General features: G+C 38.6%; 2 protein-coding genes across 4 annotated transcripts; one reads left to right on the top strand and one right to left on the bottom strand.

Annotated features, from left to right (window-relative positions):
- Nucleotides 1–1,105: 1,105 nt before the first annotated feature.
- Nucleotides 1,106–5,744, bottom strand: LOC130994481 (uncharacterized). Its single transcript, XM_057919524.1, has 3 exons — nt 5,637–5,744; nt 1,625–3,711; nt 1,106–1,547 (listed from the first exon to the last, which is right to left on the bottom strand). The coding sequence occupies exons 1-3, from the start codon at nt 5,742–5,744 to the stop codon at nt 1,106–1,108; spliced, it is 2,637 nt and encodes an 878-aa protein (XP_057775507.1).
- Nucleotides 5,745–7,550: 1,806 nt separating this feature from the next.
- Nucleotides 7,551–11,178, top strand: LOC130995078 (RNA-binding protein 2-like). 3 transcript variants are annotated; one of them, XM_057920225.1, is made up of 7 exons: nt 7,596–7,710; nt 7,865–7,930; nt 9,014–9,171; nt 9,257–9,560; nt 9,951–10,012; nt 10,478–10,559; nt 10,715–11,178. In XM_057920225.1, the coding sequence occupies exons 1-7, from the start codon at nt 7,650–7,652 to the stop codon at nt 10,828–10,830; spliced, it is 849 nt and encodes a 282-aa protein (XP_057776208.1). In that variant the 5' UTR covers nt 7,596–7,649; the 3' UTR covers nt 10,831–11,178. The 3 variants fall into 3 exon arrangements, with proteins under 3 accessions (XP_057776209.1, XP_057776211.1, XP_057776208.1); XM_057920228.1 differs by lacking the exon at nt 7,865–7,930 and having other exon boundaries at nt 7,553–7,710; XM_057920226.1 differs by lacking the exon at nt 7,865–7,930 and having other exon boundaries at nt 7,551–7,710; nt 10,478–11,178.
- The last annotated feature ends 3,146 nt before the right edge of the window (nt 11,179–14,324 follow it).

Raw genomic sequence — 14,324 nt, 5'->3', positions numbered from 1 at the left:
AATTGTGCACAACAGTTGATTATTAGGTGTTTATGTATGGCATAATGTTGGTAATTTGCGAAATTTTAAATCTGGAAAGTATTTTGAACAATCGTGTACAACCGTGTATGATTCTTCAGTACACGGTTGTACACGATTAGGTATTTATGTGACACGATTAGGATTAAATTATTTAATATGCTCTAATTATGTATTTTGAACGTATAGATGTATTTTTCGTGCTAGATTTAACCGTGTACAACCGTACACGATTTGTTCATCCGTACACGGTTGTAAACGGTTGGTCTATAACTGTACACGGTTGTACACGGTTGATCTATAATCGTACACGGTTGTACACGATTGGTCTATATAATCGTACACGGTTGCTATTTTTTGATACTGATCATCATGTTGAATTAATTGCAGCCTCCGAGGCATGTTTGGTTACGTCCGTACATGCAAGGTTATGTCGGACGAATCAATCACTACATTAGTTGTGGTGTGTATGCATGTGCTTACTTAGATCGGCTGGTATGTGGAAAACCGAAACGGGAACTGATGAGAACCAATAGGGATGTAGAAAAATATCGCTACATAGTAGCTATTAGGATATGGGAATTGTGTACCCCAATTTCCTCTGCTTTGATTTGATTATCATTTTGTCATTGATTTGATTATCATTTTGTAATTGTCATTGATTTTATTATCATTTTGTTTAAATGAATTTGATTTGATTGGGGTCTGAATTTGTTGTTGGTATTTGTTGAACTTGCTTTAAAATTCAAAAAACAGGTGTTTTTAGGGTGAACAAGGGCTCTGTACACGGTTAGGCCCTAACCGTGTAAGGTTTCTCGAAACCGTGCACACAACCGTGCACGGAAGAACTCGGAACTGTGTACCATACACGGTTCCGAGTTCTTCTGTACACGGTTGCGAGAAACTGTACACGGTTAGGGCCTAACCGTGTACAGAGCCCATTTAGCCCTTGTTCACCCCAAAACCCCTGTTTTTCGAATTTTAAAGCAAGTTCAACAAATACCAACAACAAATTCAGACCCCAAACAACAAGTAAACATCCAACAACATTCCAACAACATTTTGAAGATCAAAGATTCAAAATCACTCACGACCCAACATTTTGAGGACATGCATTCCTAGTGTGTGTTCCACTCCTACAAATGCCGCATTTCTTCTTTCGCCGCCTTCGTGCATCGGGTGGTTGCTCGACACCCTCCACCGGCACGTTCAAGTCCAATGCAAGTACTTGCGATGTGCATCTCCGGGCATTGTGACCTTTACCCTTGCAACGTGAGCATACTTGAGGTCGAGAATTAGGAGGACCCGAATTAGGAGGACCCTCAACTGCTGAACAAGCCCTACTCAACTTCGGTCGTCCCGCATGGACCGTGATATCCGGGGGTTTCACAACATAGGTTGATATCTCATCGGGCACATTCCAATACGTAGGATGTGGAACGAGAACAATACGCTCCATATATGTGGCCAACAGCATGGATTGTTTGAAATATCTTCCAACAAAATCCGTGACTTGCAGTCCTGCACGCCTAATAAAATGCAAAGAAAAAAACATAAATTTACAAAAAATTAATACAATATGCAAAATTTGTAATAAATGAGGTACCTAATAGCGACACAAGCATGACGACACGGAATGTCATCCAAGTCGAACTGAGCACAACTACAAGTCCGATTCTCGAGATCGACAATGTAGAATGCATGATCATCCTCAACACTAAACATATGCGTCGTCGTCCCTCGAACAACCAATTGCCGACCCGCTTCGACAGCCACATGCAACTTTCCTTCTACTACCTCAGTCAACTCATGTGACCTCGATGCAGCCGAGATGCGTCGCCTATCGCACCATTTCTCCATAATGGCTCGATAGGTCTCGATCAATGAAGCAACCGGGAGGCGTCGTGCCCACAACAGTCTACTATTCATCGTCTCGGCAGCATTCGACGTCATGAAGCTCGTGCGTCGTACAGGGCACTTGGACCTGGCCCATCTCTCCACACCAATAGTGTCGAGGCGTGTGTGCGCGTTGACTTTTAGTAGTTGAAGTGCAGAAAAATTCCTTTGAAAATCGTCTGATCGATAGGAATATGCCGCTACTTTGAAGACTGCAGCTACATGGTGCCCATAATGCGCGAGATTCTTCTGCAGATGGTAATAGCACAACCCGTGAGGGACGTTCGGGTAGACACACTCCACAGCATTTCTGATGCTCTTGTGCTGATCAGACACAATCAAGAGATCATCCGGCTGACCAAAGCAAGTCCGCAGTCGGTGGAAGAACCAAGTCCAAGACTCGTCGTTCTCGATAGGACCAAGCCCAACTGCGAGAGGAAATATTACTTCGTTCTCATCCTTTGTAACAGCGACGAACAAAATACCGCCGTTCCTTCCCTTCAGATGGGTCCCGTCTTCGACGATGACCGGCCTCAAGTAACCCTTCTCAAAAGCAGCCACGCTCTGTCCAAGTGCAACAAACATATGATGGAACTTGCCATCATCCTTCATCTCAAGGTCATATAATGTGTCGGGATTACTCATTCTCAGCATATACAAATACGATGGGAGCATCTGATACGAGTTCCCAAAATCACCATACGTCATCTCAATCGCGATGTTTCTTGCACGGAGAGCGAAACTGTAATTGATCTCAATACCGAATAAGCGCTGCATCTCTGACATCATCTCCTTCGGCTTCAAAACGACCCCCTCGCCTACCAATTTTCGTGCAAAATATCTTCCAACAACTCTCGCCGGAATCTGTCTCGGGGCAGTGCGATTCAAATCTGTGTGGCAGGTATGATCCATCACCACCTTGATCACTCTCCAGATCGATGCACTCTGAACGGATCGCAGCATGAACGGACAATCGTTGCCATGCTTGCAAACAAACCACAAACGGGTTGTACTGGAACGATCCACGGCGTACTCCACGTGATTCTCCATATGGTACAGGCCAACATCGATCATCAAATCATCCTTCGATCGGAATAGAGCCCCCACTGATAATATCCCGCTCTCCAATACGTTTGAATCATCCCAACCTTCGTCAAAATCGAGGACTGGAATCCCCCAGTCACGTGCCTCAAGCTGCTGAACTCCAACACGAGGCTCGACATCGGGCTGATCATCCGATGTGAAATTCTGAGGCCCTGTCTGTCTCCACGCTTCCTGTTCAGTCGACACTGAATCCAATATCTCTCTGCGTCGTATCGCCTCTTCTTCCTCATCCGAAGACTCGGACTCGTCTTCCTCCTCCTGCGACGATGAATCGTTCCTACTATCATCGTGTGTCGGGATACTTCTTCCAACGTCCGTCTCGATAGGAAACACAGTAGACCGTTGTCCCTCATAATATACCCGCTCTTGAGTCTGAGGAACCGGAGCCGCAGATTGTTTGCCCTTCTCGATCACGTAAACAACGGGATATTTCTTATGCTCGGAAATCAGCCGGTTCAAATCCGAATCAGCCTTCAAAGCCACTTTTATTTTTCGCCCTTCGTCCGTGGTCGATGTGTAGAAAAGCATATAAGTGGATCGACCATCCTCGTTTAATTGATCGTGCACCTCTTGCATCAACTTCGCATGACAAAGGTCTTCCTTAGACATGTACACGACAACCTCATCGCCTCTTTCATACTCGGTTAATTTCCACTGACCACTGTGCCGTATAACGATTGCTTGAAACGACATCTGCTTCAAAACGACAAAAATACAATATTTAAATACACAAACAGGAAACCGTGTACTCCAATACATCAACTGAATATACAAACATGCTAAAAATAACATCAAAATCATATTCAACCCAACCGTGTACAGCAAAATAGACCACCGTGTACACGGAAACCCTAACCGTGTACAGAAGAACACTAAGGGTTCAAAAATAAGGTAATTTGCGTACAGAGTGTTTTTTGATGCCGTTTTTTAGTCCAAAACATGTAATAAGTCATATATATAACATAATTTCTGAAATAAACAACAAAAAATCACTAAAATTCAAACCGTGTACTCAAGAACACAAACCGTGTACAGCCGAAATTTAAAAAAAAATATGTATTTCACATACCTTATGTAATACAAGCCTTTAGATGATTTTTTTTAATTCGGAGCAACCGTGTACTACCGTGTATGTGTTTCGAGAGGATTTTCTTCTTTTTTCTTGTTCAAATGAGTGATGAATGAACATTTGGTTGGTATTCTTCATTAACTATCTACCAGCAACCGTGTACGGACCAATTAAGTTCGTAAATTTAAGGTTGTTTCCTTAACAAGTGTGTATGACTTTGAGTTGGTATAAATGCACCTAACAACCGTGTGATATGGTTTTAATTCCCACATAAAATCACGTCATAAATTCATATGCACCCATAAATCATACACAAGATATCAGCCTATGGGAATCAAAATTTCTCACATAAAATAACGCCTCATTTTAACGTGAATAGAGAGAGAATCAGATTTTGGTTTTACTTTCTTATTTTTAAATAAAAAATAACTAATATGTCACTATCATTCACTTTATTGACTTGTACTTATGTATTTTAGGTCAAATGTGCTACAAAACTTATTTTTTTATAAGCCTTGATACTTAACTTATTTATTTTATCAAAAATGCTACTACTATGTATTGTCACATGAAAAAAGATTAATCATTATCAATGAAACGGATAGAATATGATTTATTTAGAGCCATTTTTACAAGAAAAAAGTATACAAAACATAACTTGTACTCCCTCCGTCCCACTATAAGTGAGACTTTTTCTATTTTGGATGCCCCACCATAAGTGAGACTCTTTCTTTTTTGGGTAAAATTTTACCCTTTAAACATCTTTTCACTTTTTTCACCTACACACAAAATACACATTTCTTAATTTTCGTGCTAAAAAACAAAGGATCTCACTTATAGTGGGACGAATGGAGTAAATTTGATGAGTTATGGCCACACTAGAAGAGGACAACTAATATCTATCGAAATTAAGACATTAGTGAGATTCTTTAAGTGGCTAGAGATAACTTTTAATTTGTACGTTTTAATGTATCGTTCGACTAATTAAGTGGAGAGATGGTCGGGGAGGAGAGTGTGAGAATGGGAGTAATTTTTTTTTTATTTTTTGAGAAATGAGGGTTATTTGGAATGATTAAGGAAAAATAAAGGGTGTAATTAGTTTTGTTAATTAGTGTTTTAAATTGCTTAATTTTTTTTAAAAAAGAAATGACTCAAGCTCGACAGAACGGCCCTAAAAGAAATTCGACTCAAACTTGGTGGGACGGAGGGAGTAATATTTTTTTCGTTCAAAAAAATTTATAAATTTAAGGGTTAATTACGCCAAAACCCATGAACTATACCCCAATTTCTAAATTTACCATGAACTATTTTTTTATCAGCAATTCCCTGAATTTAAGGGGTTGACCAATTTTTCCATGCTTTTTTGCTCCGGTGAAGCTCCGAGCTGACCTGTCGCATACGTGGTATTACTGAGCTGATATGGCGCCTATTGGACTGAAAGATTGACACTTGGAAAAAAAAAACAAAAAAAAACAAAGAAAAAACAAAAACTCATTTCCTTTGACTTCCTCCTCTCTTCTATGTCCGTGGAAGTCCACCGGAGGATTGCCTGCAGCCATGGCTCCATCCAGCCATTACAGCCGCCACCACAGGTGGCTGCTCCTCCACCGCCGCCGTTATCGGAGGAGGATATTTTCTCCACTGCCTCAACTTCCATTCCTCCGTCATCGCCGCCACTACTAATATTCCAAATATCAATTTTCTCTTCTCCCTCGGCATCACCGTTCCAGACCTCCGCTACATCGTCCATCCGCCTCGCTCCCCTGCCACCACACCTCTCTCTCCACCGCCTCTGAAGAGCTTTGTCGTCGTCGTTTTACCTCCCACCGTCACCAGATCAACCGCCTTCCTCTCCTCAACCACCCCCTCAGACCCTCCATCAGTCGCCGCCTCCAAGAGCTTCGTCGTCGTCGTTTTACCCACCATAATCACCAGATCCGCCGCCTTCCTCTCCCGAGCCACCCCCGCAGACCCTCCATCAGTCGCCGCCTCCAAGAGCTTCGCCGTCGTCGTTTTACCTCCCACCGTCAATAGATCTGCCGCCTTCCTCTTTCCAACCACCTCCGCAGATCTGCCGCCTCCCAGATCGAGCTAAAGGGGTTTTTCCAAGATCAAGCAATTAGGGTTCTCTCCCAATTCGAGCCCTTCGCCAAGGAATAGCTCCACCATCTTGATGTCTTGGAGGCTGTGAATCTGGGAGGCATGGTTGGGCTCGACTGCTGCTGCTCGATTTCTAGCAAGCTCGATTTTTTGCGAGCTCAACCCCCATCTAAGAGAGAGAGAGAGGGGGGGGGGGTTGGGGTAAAACGACGTCGTTTTACCCTCCAACTAAACGACGTCGTTTTGGTTCCCGTCCGACAATGCCATGTCATATCTCCGGTCACTTAAAAATGTCATGTCAGCTATGAATTTGGGGATTTTTAGAAAGCATGGAAAAATTGGTCAACCCCTTAAATTCAGGGAATTGCTGATAAAAAAAAAGTTAATGGTAAATTTGGAAATCGGGGTATAGTTCATGAGTTTTGGCGTAATTAACCCTAAATTTAATTCGGTTCACTTAAGATCCATTCATAAATATTGAATGATATTTATAAAATGATTGTTGAATATAACATTATAGATAAATAAGTTGAGTAGATGAAGTTATTTTTTCAGAAGCTTATAAGTTCATGAAACTTATTTTTACAACTTCTAAGTTGTTTTTAAACTTATTTTGTTACACTTTGAATGAGCTTACAAATCAATTTGGTGAGTCTCTTTTTTCACTTTATATATATCTCACAATATTTTCTTAAAACTCGTGTCCTCCCATCAACATCATAATTATTGTGGATGGAATTAGTATACTTTAAAAATATTTAAAATTCAATTTTTTTTATCAGGATTTAAAAATTCAAAATAATTTTAATTAAACAATCATGTAAACTTTTTTGAAATAAAAAAATGACATCTACTTATTTTTTTTTACCAACAAACGAAGAATAAAATAAAAAAAAAGTTCAATAAAGATAAAAATGAGAAAGAATAAAAATTAATTTAATATTTATATTGAATTAAGGATATTTTCTTAATATTTATATTGAATATTTTTATGAATTGAAAGTAACAATTTTTTGGAAATAATTAAATAGAAAAAATAAAACATTTGATGGGAAAATTAAGAGGATAGGAAATTTTTGACGTTTAAAACTCGTTTATATATATATTCTTGTGAATGACACGAAAATAAATAAGGAAACTATACATTCTTGTGAATGACATGTAAATGACAAAAAGTACACATTTTTATTGAACGAAGATAATATTATTTATATAAATTTTTTCACTATTAATACTCTTAACAACTTTGTTAATTCCCCTAAAAAAAAACAACTTTGTTAATAGTAACTTTTATTTAAAACTTGTACTGAAGTATTTTATGAATAAATATTGGGGACAAATTGAGTAAAATTTAATATTCCGCTTGAATATTAAATCGAAAACTTCATTAATTTTCTCTAACCAAAGATAAAACATAAAACCCTATTTTGAAACAAAATTCATCACAATTCTTTTCCTTAAAATGGGGGATCCTTACTGGCGATATCCCGGCGCCGGAGGTCGTCCGTCATCATCGGAGATAGGTATGCACGCTTGCCTTTGTTGCAATTTCTGAAATTTACAGCATACCTTAACTTTGAATTCGGTGATTTGCTCAAGTGCAGCTACTGTATATACGAACATTTGCACATGAATTTCCGTAACTCTATGCTGATATACGGCTTTTAATTTGTCCAGATATTGGATTATTCGAGCTCATTATGAGTCATTATGTAGCGTTGAAGATAGTTTGTTTGATTATTGGTACCTGCCGTGGAAGTCTGGGTTGCTGTGGTGTTTATTGAGTGAATTGGGGGAAGGGGAAATAAATATGGATTACGACGAATTCATGTGGTGATAATAGTGAGGTGTTACTGCTTAGTTAATTTTAAATAAATGATTTTAGAGTGGATTGGAGATATGAACATGGTTTAGGACGAATTCATGTGCATTTTCACTTTTCAGATAAGAATTTGATAATAGTGAGGTGTATGTTAAGTTCAAAACAAAAGATTTTAGAGTGGATTGATTGCAGAGGGACGTTAGAGAGTAGACTTTTGGCTGCATTGCGCCTTTGTACTTTTGGGAGAGCACAGCCAAGAAATTCGTGCTTACTTAAAATTATGTTAGTCGATAACTTTGAACTGCATTGACCAGTTTCTTCAAATTTGTCACCGATTCTGTCCACTGAGATTCAAAAGACCTTGCTTAGCTCTTCATGGTTGAAGCGCATCTTTTTACATTCATTTGTTCCAGCTTCAGTATAAATGCTAATCACAAGTTCTCCTTGTTGAATATTTTCCCCTGTTGTTTCTCACGATTTCTTGCTATCTTGTTCCGATCCAAAGTGCAATATCTATTTGAACATCTTTAAGAAGAGAAAATATTATTGAAAAAGGTGTGGAGTAGAAGAATATTTGTGAAAAATATTCAAGAACAATTTAATTTAACCTTTGAAAGATGAAATGTGAATGAAGAGCTTGCATATCTTTTAGAGCAAAGTACACAGACCAGGGGGAATTGGTTCGAAAGGAGTCATATAATTATGAAGAATTTACTTATTTGAAAGTATAAATTTCTTATAAGTGCCCTCAACTTTTGGATCACATGACTTCGCATATAGGCGATTTAGAGAATGGAAGCCCTGGTAGCAACAATAATCCTTGACTTATATATTATCTACCATAGCCGGTTTCATTGCAGAAGTTACCACACATGGAATTTGTAATATGTACTTGAACTTTGTAAATAGCGGACCTCATAAAGTTCCTCTGCTCTCAATATTTCTTTCCTTATGTGGTTTAGTTATATCTTGAGGTCTCATAGTTATATAGTCTGCTGCAACAGGACACGTACCTCAGGCAACTTTTCCAGGCTACTTGTCGTCTGAACCTCAGGCAACTTTTCCAGGTTACTTGTCGTCTGAAACATCAACTCTCGCCAATTATAATGCGTATAGCTCCGTTGATCCACGGACTGCTTCCTCAGATTTTTTACATAAAGATGTGAGTTTCATCTCTTATACATCCGTGCACATATCGTTCCAATTGTTGAACAAATGGTACCTTTTCTTTTTTGGTTTTGGATTAGATCATATCATCCCGCTCTGGGGCATATGGCATAGATGACATTCCTAGTGTCCGCGCCGAACCTGATATCACTGGATTGGTTGCTGGAGCTAGCTACAGAGGCTACCCATCTTCTTATGAGGATCCTAATGTGTCAGTTCGCCAGAGAGATGTTGCTTCAGGGATCAACGCTGTAAATCCTGATGTTGGTTATGACAAGCCCAGTTCCATAACAAGGACTGATGGCAATACTGTTCCTGCAGCAGAATCAAACATTCTGTTTATTGACGGGCTTCCAACTGACTGTACAAGAAGAGAAATAGGACGTATCCTTGATAGTTTTCGCTTGTCTTTCTTAGAGTGGCTCCCCCCCCCCCCCCCCCCCCCCCCCCCGAGATTCAGAATGCTATCCGTCACTACTTAGGCATTGCCAAATATTGGTTTCCTTATGGTTCTCTTGTACTCTATTTTCCTTATTTATTCTTGTGGGGTTAGGCGCTAGCAGTAGTATTTTATGTCATGTTGCCACCCTCATATTATTTCAGCATCTTGTATATTTAGTTTGTTCGTGCAAAAGACAATCACCAACTTTTTGCCAGGATTATGGAGTTTTACATGCAGACATAAGAAGAGATAAGGACCCCGTAGAGGATCATGTCATCTTCTCGGCTTTATAACTGTTACATTCTGAATTTTATTCCTTGACTTGCACTTAGATCTTTTTCGGCCATTTATTGGATTCAGGGAAATTAGACTGGTTCATAAGGAGCCCAGACGTGTAAGTATATCTTTTTCTTAAATTAAATCAATACTTTTTTGGATCAGTCATTTTTATGCTACACCTGATAATATGCATCATGTAGTGTGCCTGTTATTTAAACTGACAACATCATAATTTGTATTCGAATCACCCTCTGCACCAAGCACAGCTTACAATATGTGAATGTTAGTATGCAATGCTGAATTTTGAATAAAATATGTAAAATGAGATGCTAATATTCTGTATGGTACTTGCATACATTCTTGTACTATCCTGATCGAGAAATCATTGTGTAAAAATGTTCTGTGGCAAAAAAATTTGTACTTGACAGTTCACGGTTACGATGAGGCTGTTATTGATACTAGTCTGTGGCCATCACGAGCAAAGTTCTTGTCGAATTCGTTATCTTCTTCCGGTGCTACATTTTGGGATGCATCAATATTAATTTATCTTCTCACCTGAACCAAAACTTTCTATGTGCAGCGGGGAGACAAGGCCATGGTGCTGTGTTTCGTCGAGTTCACCGATGCAAAGTGTGCTGTTACTGCTATGGAAGCCCTACAAGGTTTCATCTTCATCTCTCCCTCTTTTCAGTTTTCACCACCAACACATCCCACCTTTTTGGATAATTTACCTGTTGCAGCCTACCAACACAAAATAGGTTTTCGATCTCACGTTCATTTGTAATGTCCCATTCCAATCAAGCCTCTAAACACGCAGGTTACAAGTTCGATGACAAGAAACCAGAAGCCCCTCTTCTGAGAATTCACTTTGCTCATTTTCCTTTCCACCTACCATCCGATCGAGATGACCCCCGAGCCGGAGTTCCTCGGTGACAATCGAGGCAAAGCCCCATCCGACAACAAATAGGGTAAGTACAGTAGGATCTCTCCCGTCGTGTTTTGATTAAGAAGCCATTGTGAATCCACCACTTCTCTGTTCCAAATGCATCATGGGTTGGCTGATCTAGAAAATGATAAATTATATAACCATCTATTCCTCTTTATGCGTTGTTGCATCAAGAAAGTTCTATCTGCCTATGATCACCAACAGTATTTGGATAAATATATATATATATGTATCACAATTGGAGAGATTATTAATTATTTTGCCAAGAAACTTGGATGCTTCTTGTAGCTTTTGCTGTTGCATTTCAAGAATTCATCTCAAAGAATGGATTTTTATGGTGTGAAAGTGATTTCATACTTTTTATTTGCCCTTTTAAACTTTCTTTGTCATTAATGTGACATGTGCGCAGAGCCAACTTTGTTTCAACCTTTTCTGTAGGGACCAAAGAATTGGGATTATCCGAAAGCAACAAATCTACCCTAAATTTTAACCTGAAATACAACTAGCAAATATCACATGCTATCAACATCCAATCGACAGCTTTTAATAAATTTTGCGATGCCACTTTGTGTGAACACAAATTTATGTATATAAAACGACACCATATGACTTGGCACTTTAGTGATGAGTTTATGACCCATGTTTTTAAAAAATTGTCTTTTCAAAAAGATTTTAACATTTTAATAACCCTCAATTTCCATTTTTTCAAAATATCCAATTTTGATTGCACAGCCTCTCAAAATAGTTTGTTAATAGCACTACACATACCACATACTCCCTCACTCCATGAAAAAAAAGTCTCATTATCATGTCGAATATAAGTTTTAATAAAGTTGTTATTATTAAAATATAAGGGTGCGTTTTCTTTGGTTGTAAATTTATCATGGAAAAATGAGGGATAAGTCAAATTTCACCCTTTAAATTCTTCCTTTCTTTTTCCTCATTTCCTACAAAATAGAATTTGACCCTTACTTATTTCTCATTTTCACCACAAAGAAATGATAATATTATCTCTTCATTTTTGGTGTGATAATATTATCTATCTTTTGTAATAAAAATGAGGAATGTATAAGAGCCAAATTTTATTCAAATTCTATTTTGTAGGAAATGAGGAAAAAGAAATAAATGATTTAAAGGGTGAAATTTTGTTCTAAAGAGATCGCACCCTAACCCTAAGTAGAATTTGTAGGAGTAATGTTAGTACAAAAAAGTACAATAAGAATACATTATTAGTTAAAAATGAAATTAAAATATAATTTATAGTTAAATATAAAAGAGAAAGTAGGATATAATAGTTCAAAAAGTAAAATGATTTTTTTAAGGGAATAAGTGAGATTCTTTTTCATGGATAAAAGGAGTATTTTATATCAGCCTATAAGGCAGAGATGAAGCAAAAATAGATAGCATACATGACTAGAATTGGGTAACAATAACATATTTAATTGTGTGCATGTATGTGCATGTCTACTGTTGTTATATGAATTGACACTTCAGTGATGTCAATAAAAACTTATGCACAAAATGATATATGTAGCCATAATCTTCATATAGTATTATCCTACACAAACATCTACAACCACCAACTAAAAGTGTATAGCAATGCAAACAAACATTCCCGAATTACATTACTCTCCTTTATGTGTGTGTATATATACATGACTCAAATTCTACAAGCCAAATAAACCACTAATTATGGACAAGGGCAAAGCAAAAGCACCCTTGAGATAAAATCCAAGACTACATTGGATATGCCACTTTAATGATGTCAACAGGAATTCTCAAAAAAATGATGTCAACAGGAATTAGGACTAATCATGGCATGTATCTTTAACTTTTAGCATTTTTGAAAAAATATTATTCCCTACGAAAAATTTGTCACATTGTGAACGTCACGTCATGAATTTTAATAAAATGTGAGTGGAGCAGTTACCGAGGTAAAGGTTCCACTTTAAGCCCACGTTTGATTGAGTGTTTTTAGATGTTGGATGGAAAGTGATTCAATTAATTGAATCCATTACTTATTGTTTGGTTTGGGTAATGAGTTAACATTTACCCTTACTTGAAGGTAACCCAATCATCTAATTTGTTACCCCTCAAAATAAAGGGGAAACAAAAGAAAAGGAATTTCTTACTATTGATTCTTTTTCATTATTAAACCAAACACTCAATAAAAGTAATGGTTATTGTTACCATTTCACTCCTTTATTTGATTCCATTTCCTTTCCATTCCTCTACTTGAACCAAACGAGTACTAATTATAAATGGAGTTGTGTCTAACCCTACTATTATACTCCCTTCGTCCCACCTATCTTGAGACAATTTTCATTTTGGGCGTCCCATCTATTTTGATACATTTCCTTATTTGACAAAAGTTTTATTCTTTATTCATCTTTTCACTTTTTTCTCTAAACACAAAATACTACTAGTGTTTTCTTAATTCTCGTGCCAAAATAAAGGTCTCAAGATAACCGGGACGAAGGGAATAGATAGAAGTGGCAATTTTTAAAGAAAATTGTGGCAATTTTTTTGTAAACGGATAAAGTATAATTTTACATATTTTCACTTAAAAAACTTTCAACTTTTAAACATACTTCCTCTATCCACGAAAACTGTAATGTGGTTTGGAAGGCACAAACATTAACACTTTTAGGGGGTGTTTGATAAATCATGTGGGTTAAGGAATGATAATTTTTAACTAGGAGGCCCATGGTAGGAAATGAAACCCATGTAATTTAGCCTAGTGTTTGATAAATCAAGAATAAAATTTAGATAGCATGAATTAATTGTTTGATAGTTTAAATTAAAATCTAGATTAAATAGTGAAATTACTATTTTAACCTTATACTATTAAATCAATTAAAATTTTAAATTAAAAAATAGAAAATGTAGAACCAAATTTGTGCTACAGGCCTCTCTCATCATCTTCCATCCCACCCCCGCCCCCATCACCGCCTCTCTCCCTCCCTCCAGTGCCAGCCGCCACCTCCAACAAGAATCAGCGCAGCGCCTCCCTCTCTCCAGCGCCGACTCGCCCACCGCCAAGAAGATTCACCCCACCGCCGCATCCCCTTCCCCTGCAAAACCCCCCCAAAAAAAAAGAAACAACTCATCTCCTCCCACTTCAGCCCCTCCCTCCCTCCCTCCAGCGCCGCCAATAAGAATCGGCGCATCGCCGCCTCCGTCTCTCCAGCGCCGACTCGCCCACCGCCAAGAAGATTCACCCCACTGCCGCCTCCCCCTCCCCTGCAAAACCACAAAAAAAGAAACAACTCATCTCCTCCCACTTCAGCCCTTCCCTCCCTCCCTCCAGCGCCGCCCCGCCGCTAATAAGAATCGGCACATCGCCGCCTCACTCCCTCCAGCGCCGACCCGCCCCACCGCCAAGAAGATTCAGCCCACCGCTGCCTCCCTCCCTTCCCCCTGCAAAACCCCTCAAAAGAAAACAACCCATCTCATCCCACTTCCCCTCCCCCATCAAAAT

Source organism: Salvia miltiorrhiza, chromosome 7 (genome assembly GCF_028751815.1).
Source record: "Salvia miltiorrhiza cultivar Shanhuang (shh) chromosome 7, IMPLAD_Smil_shh, whole genome shotgun sequence".
NCBI classification, from domain to species: Eukaryota; Viridiplantae; Streptophyta; class Magnoliopsida; order Lamiales; family Lamiaceae; genus Salvia; species Salvia miltiorrhiza.
Note: the sequence above shows the minus strand (reverse complement) of the source record. Positions and strands in the feature narration are given on the sequence as shown.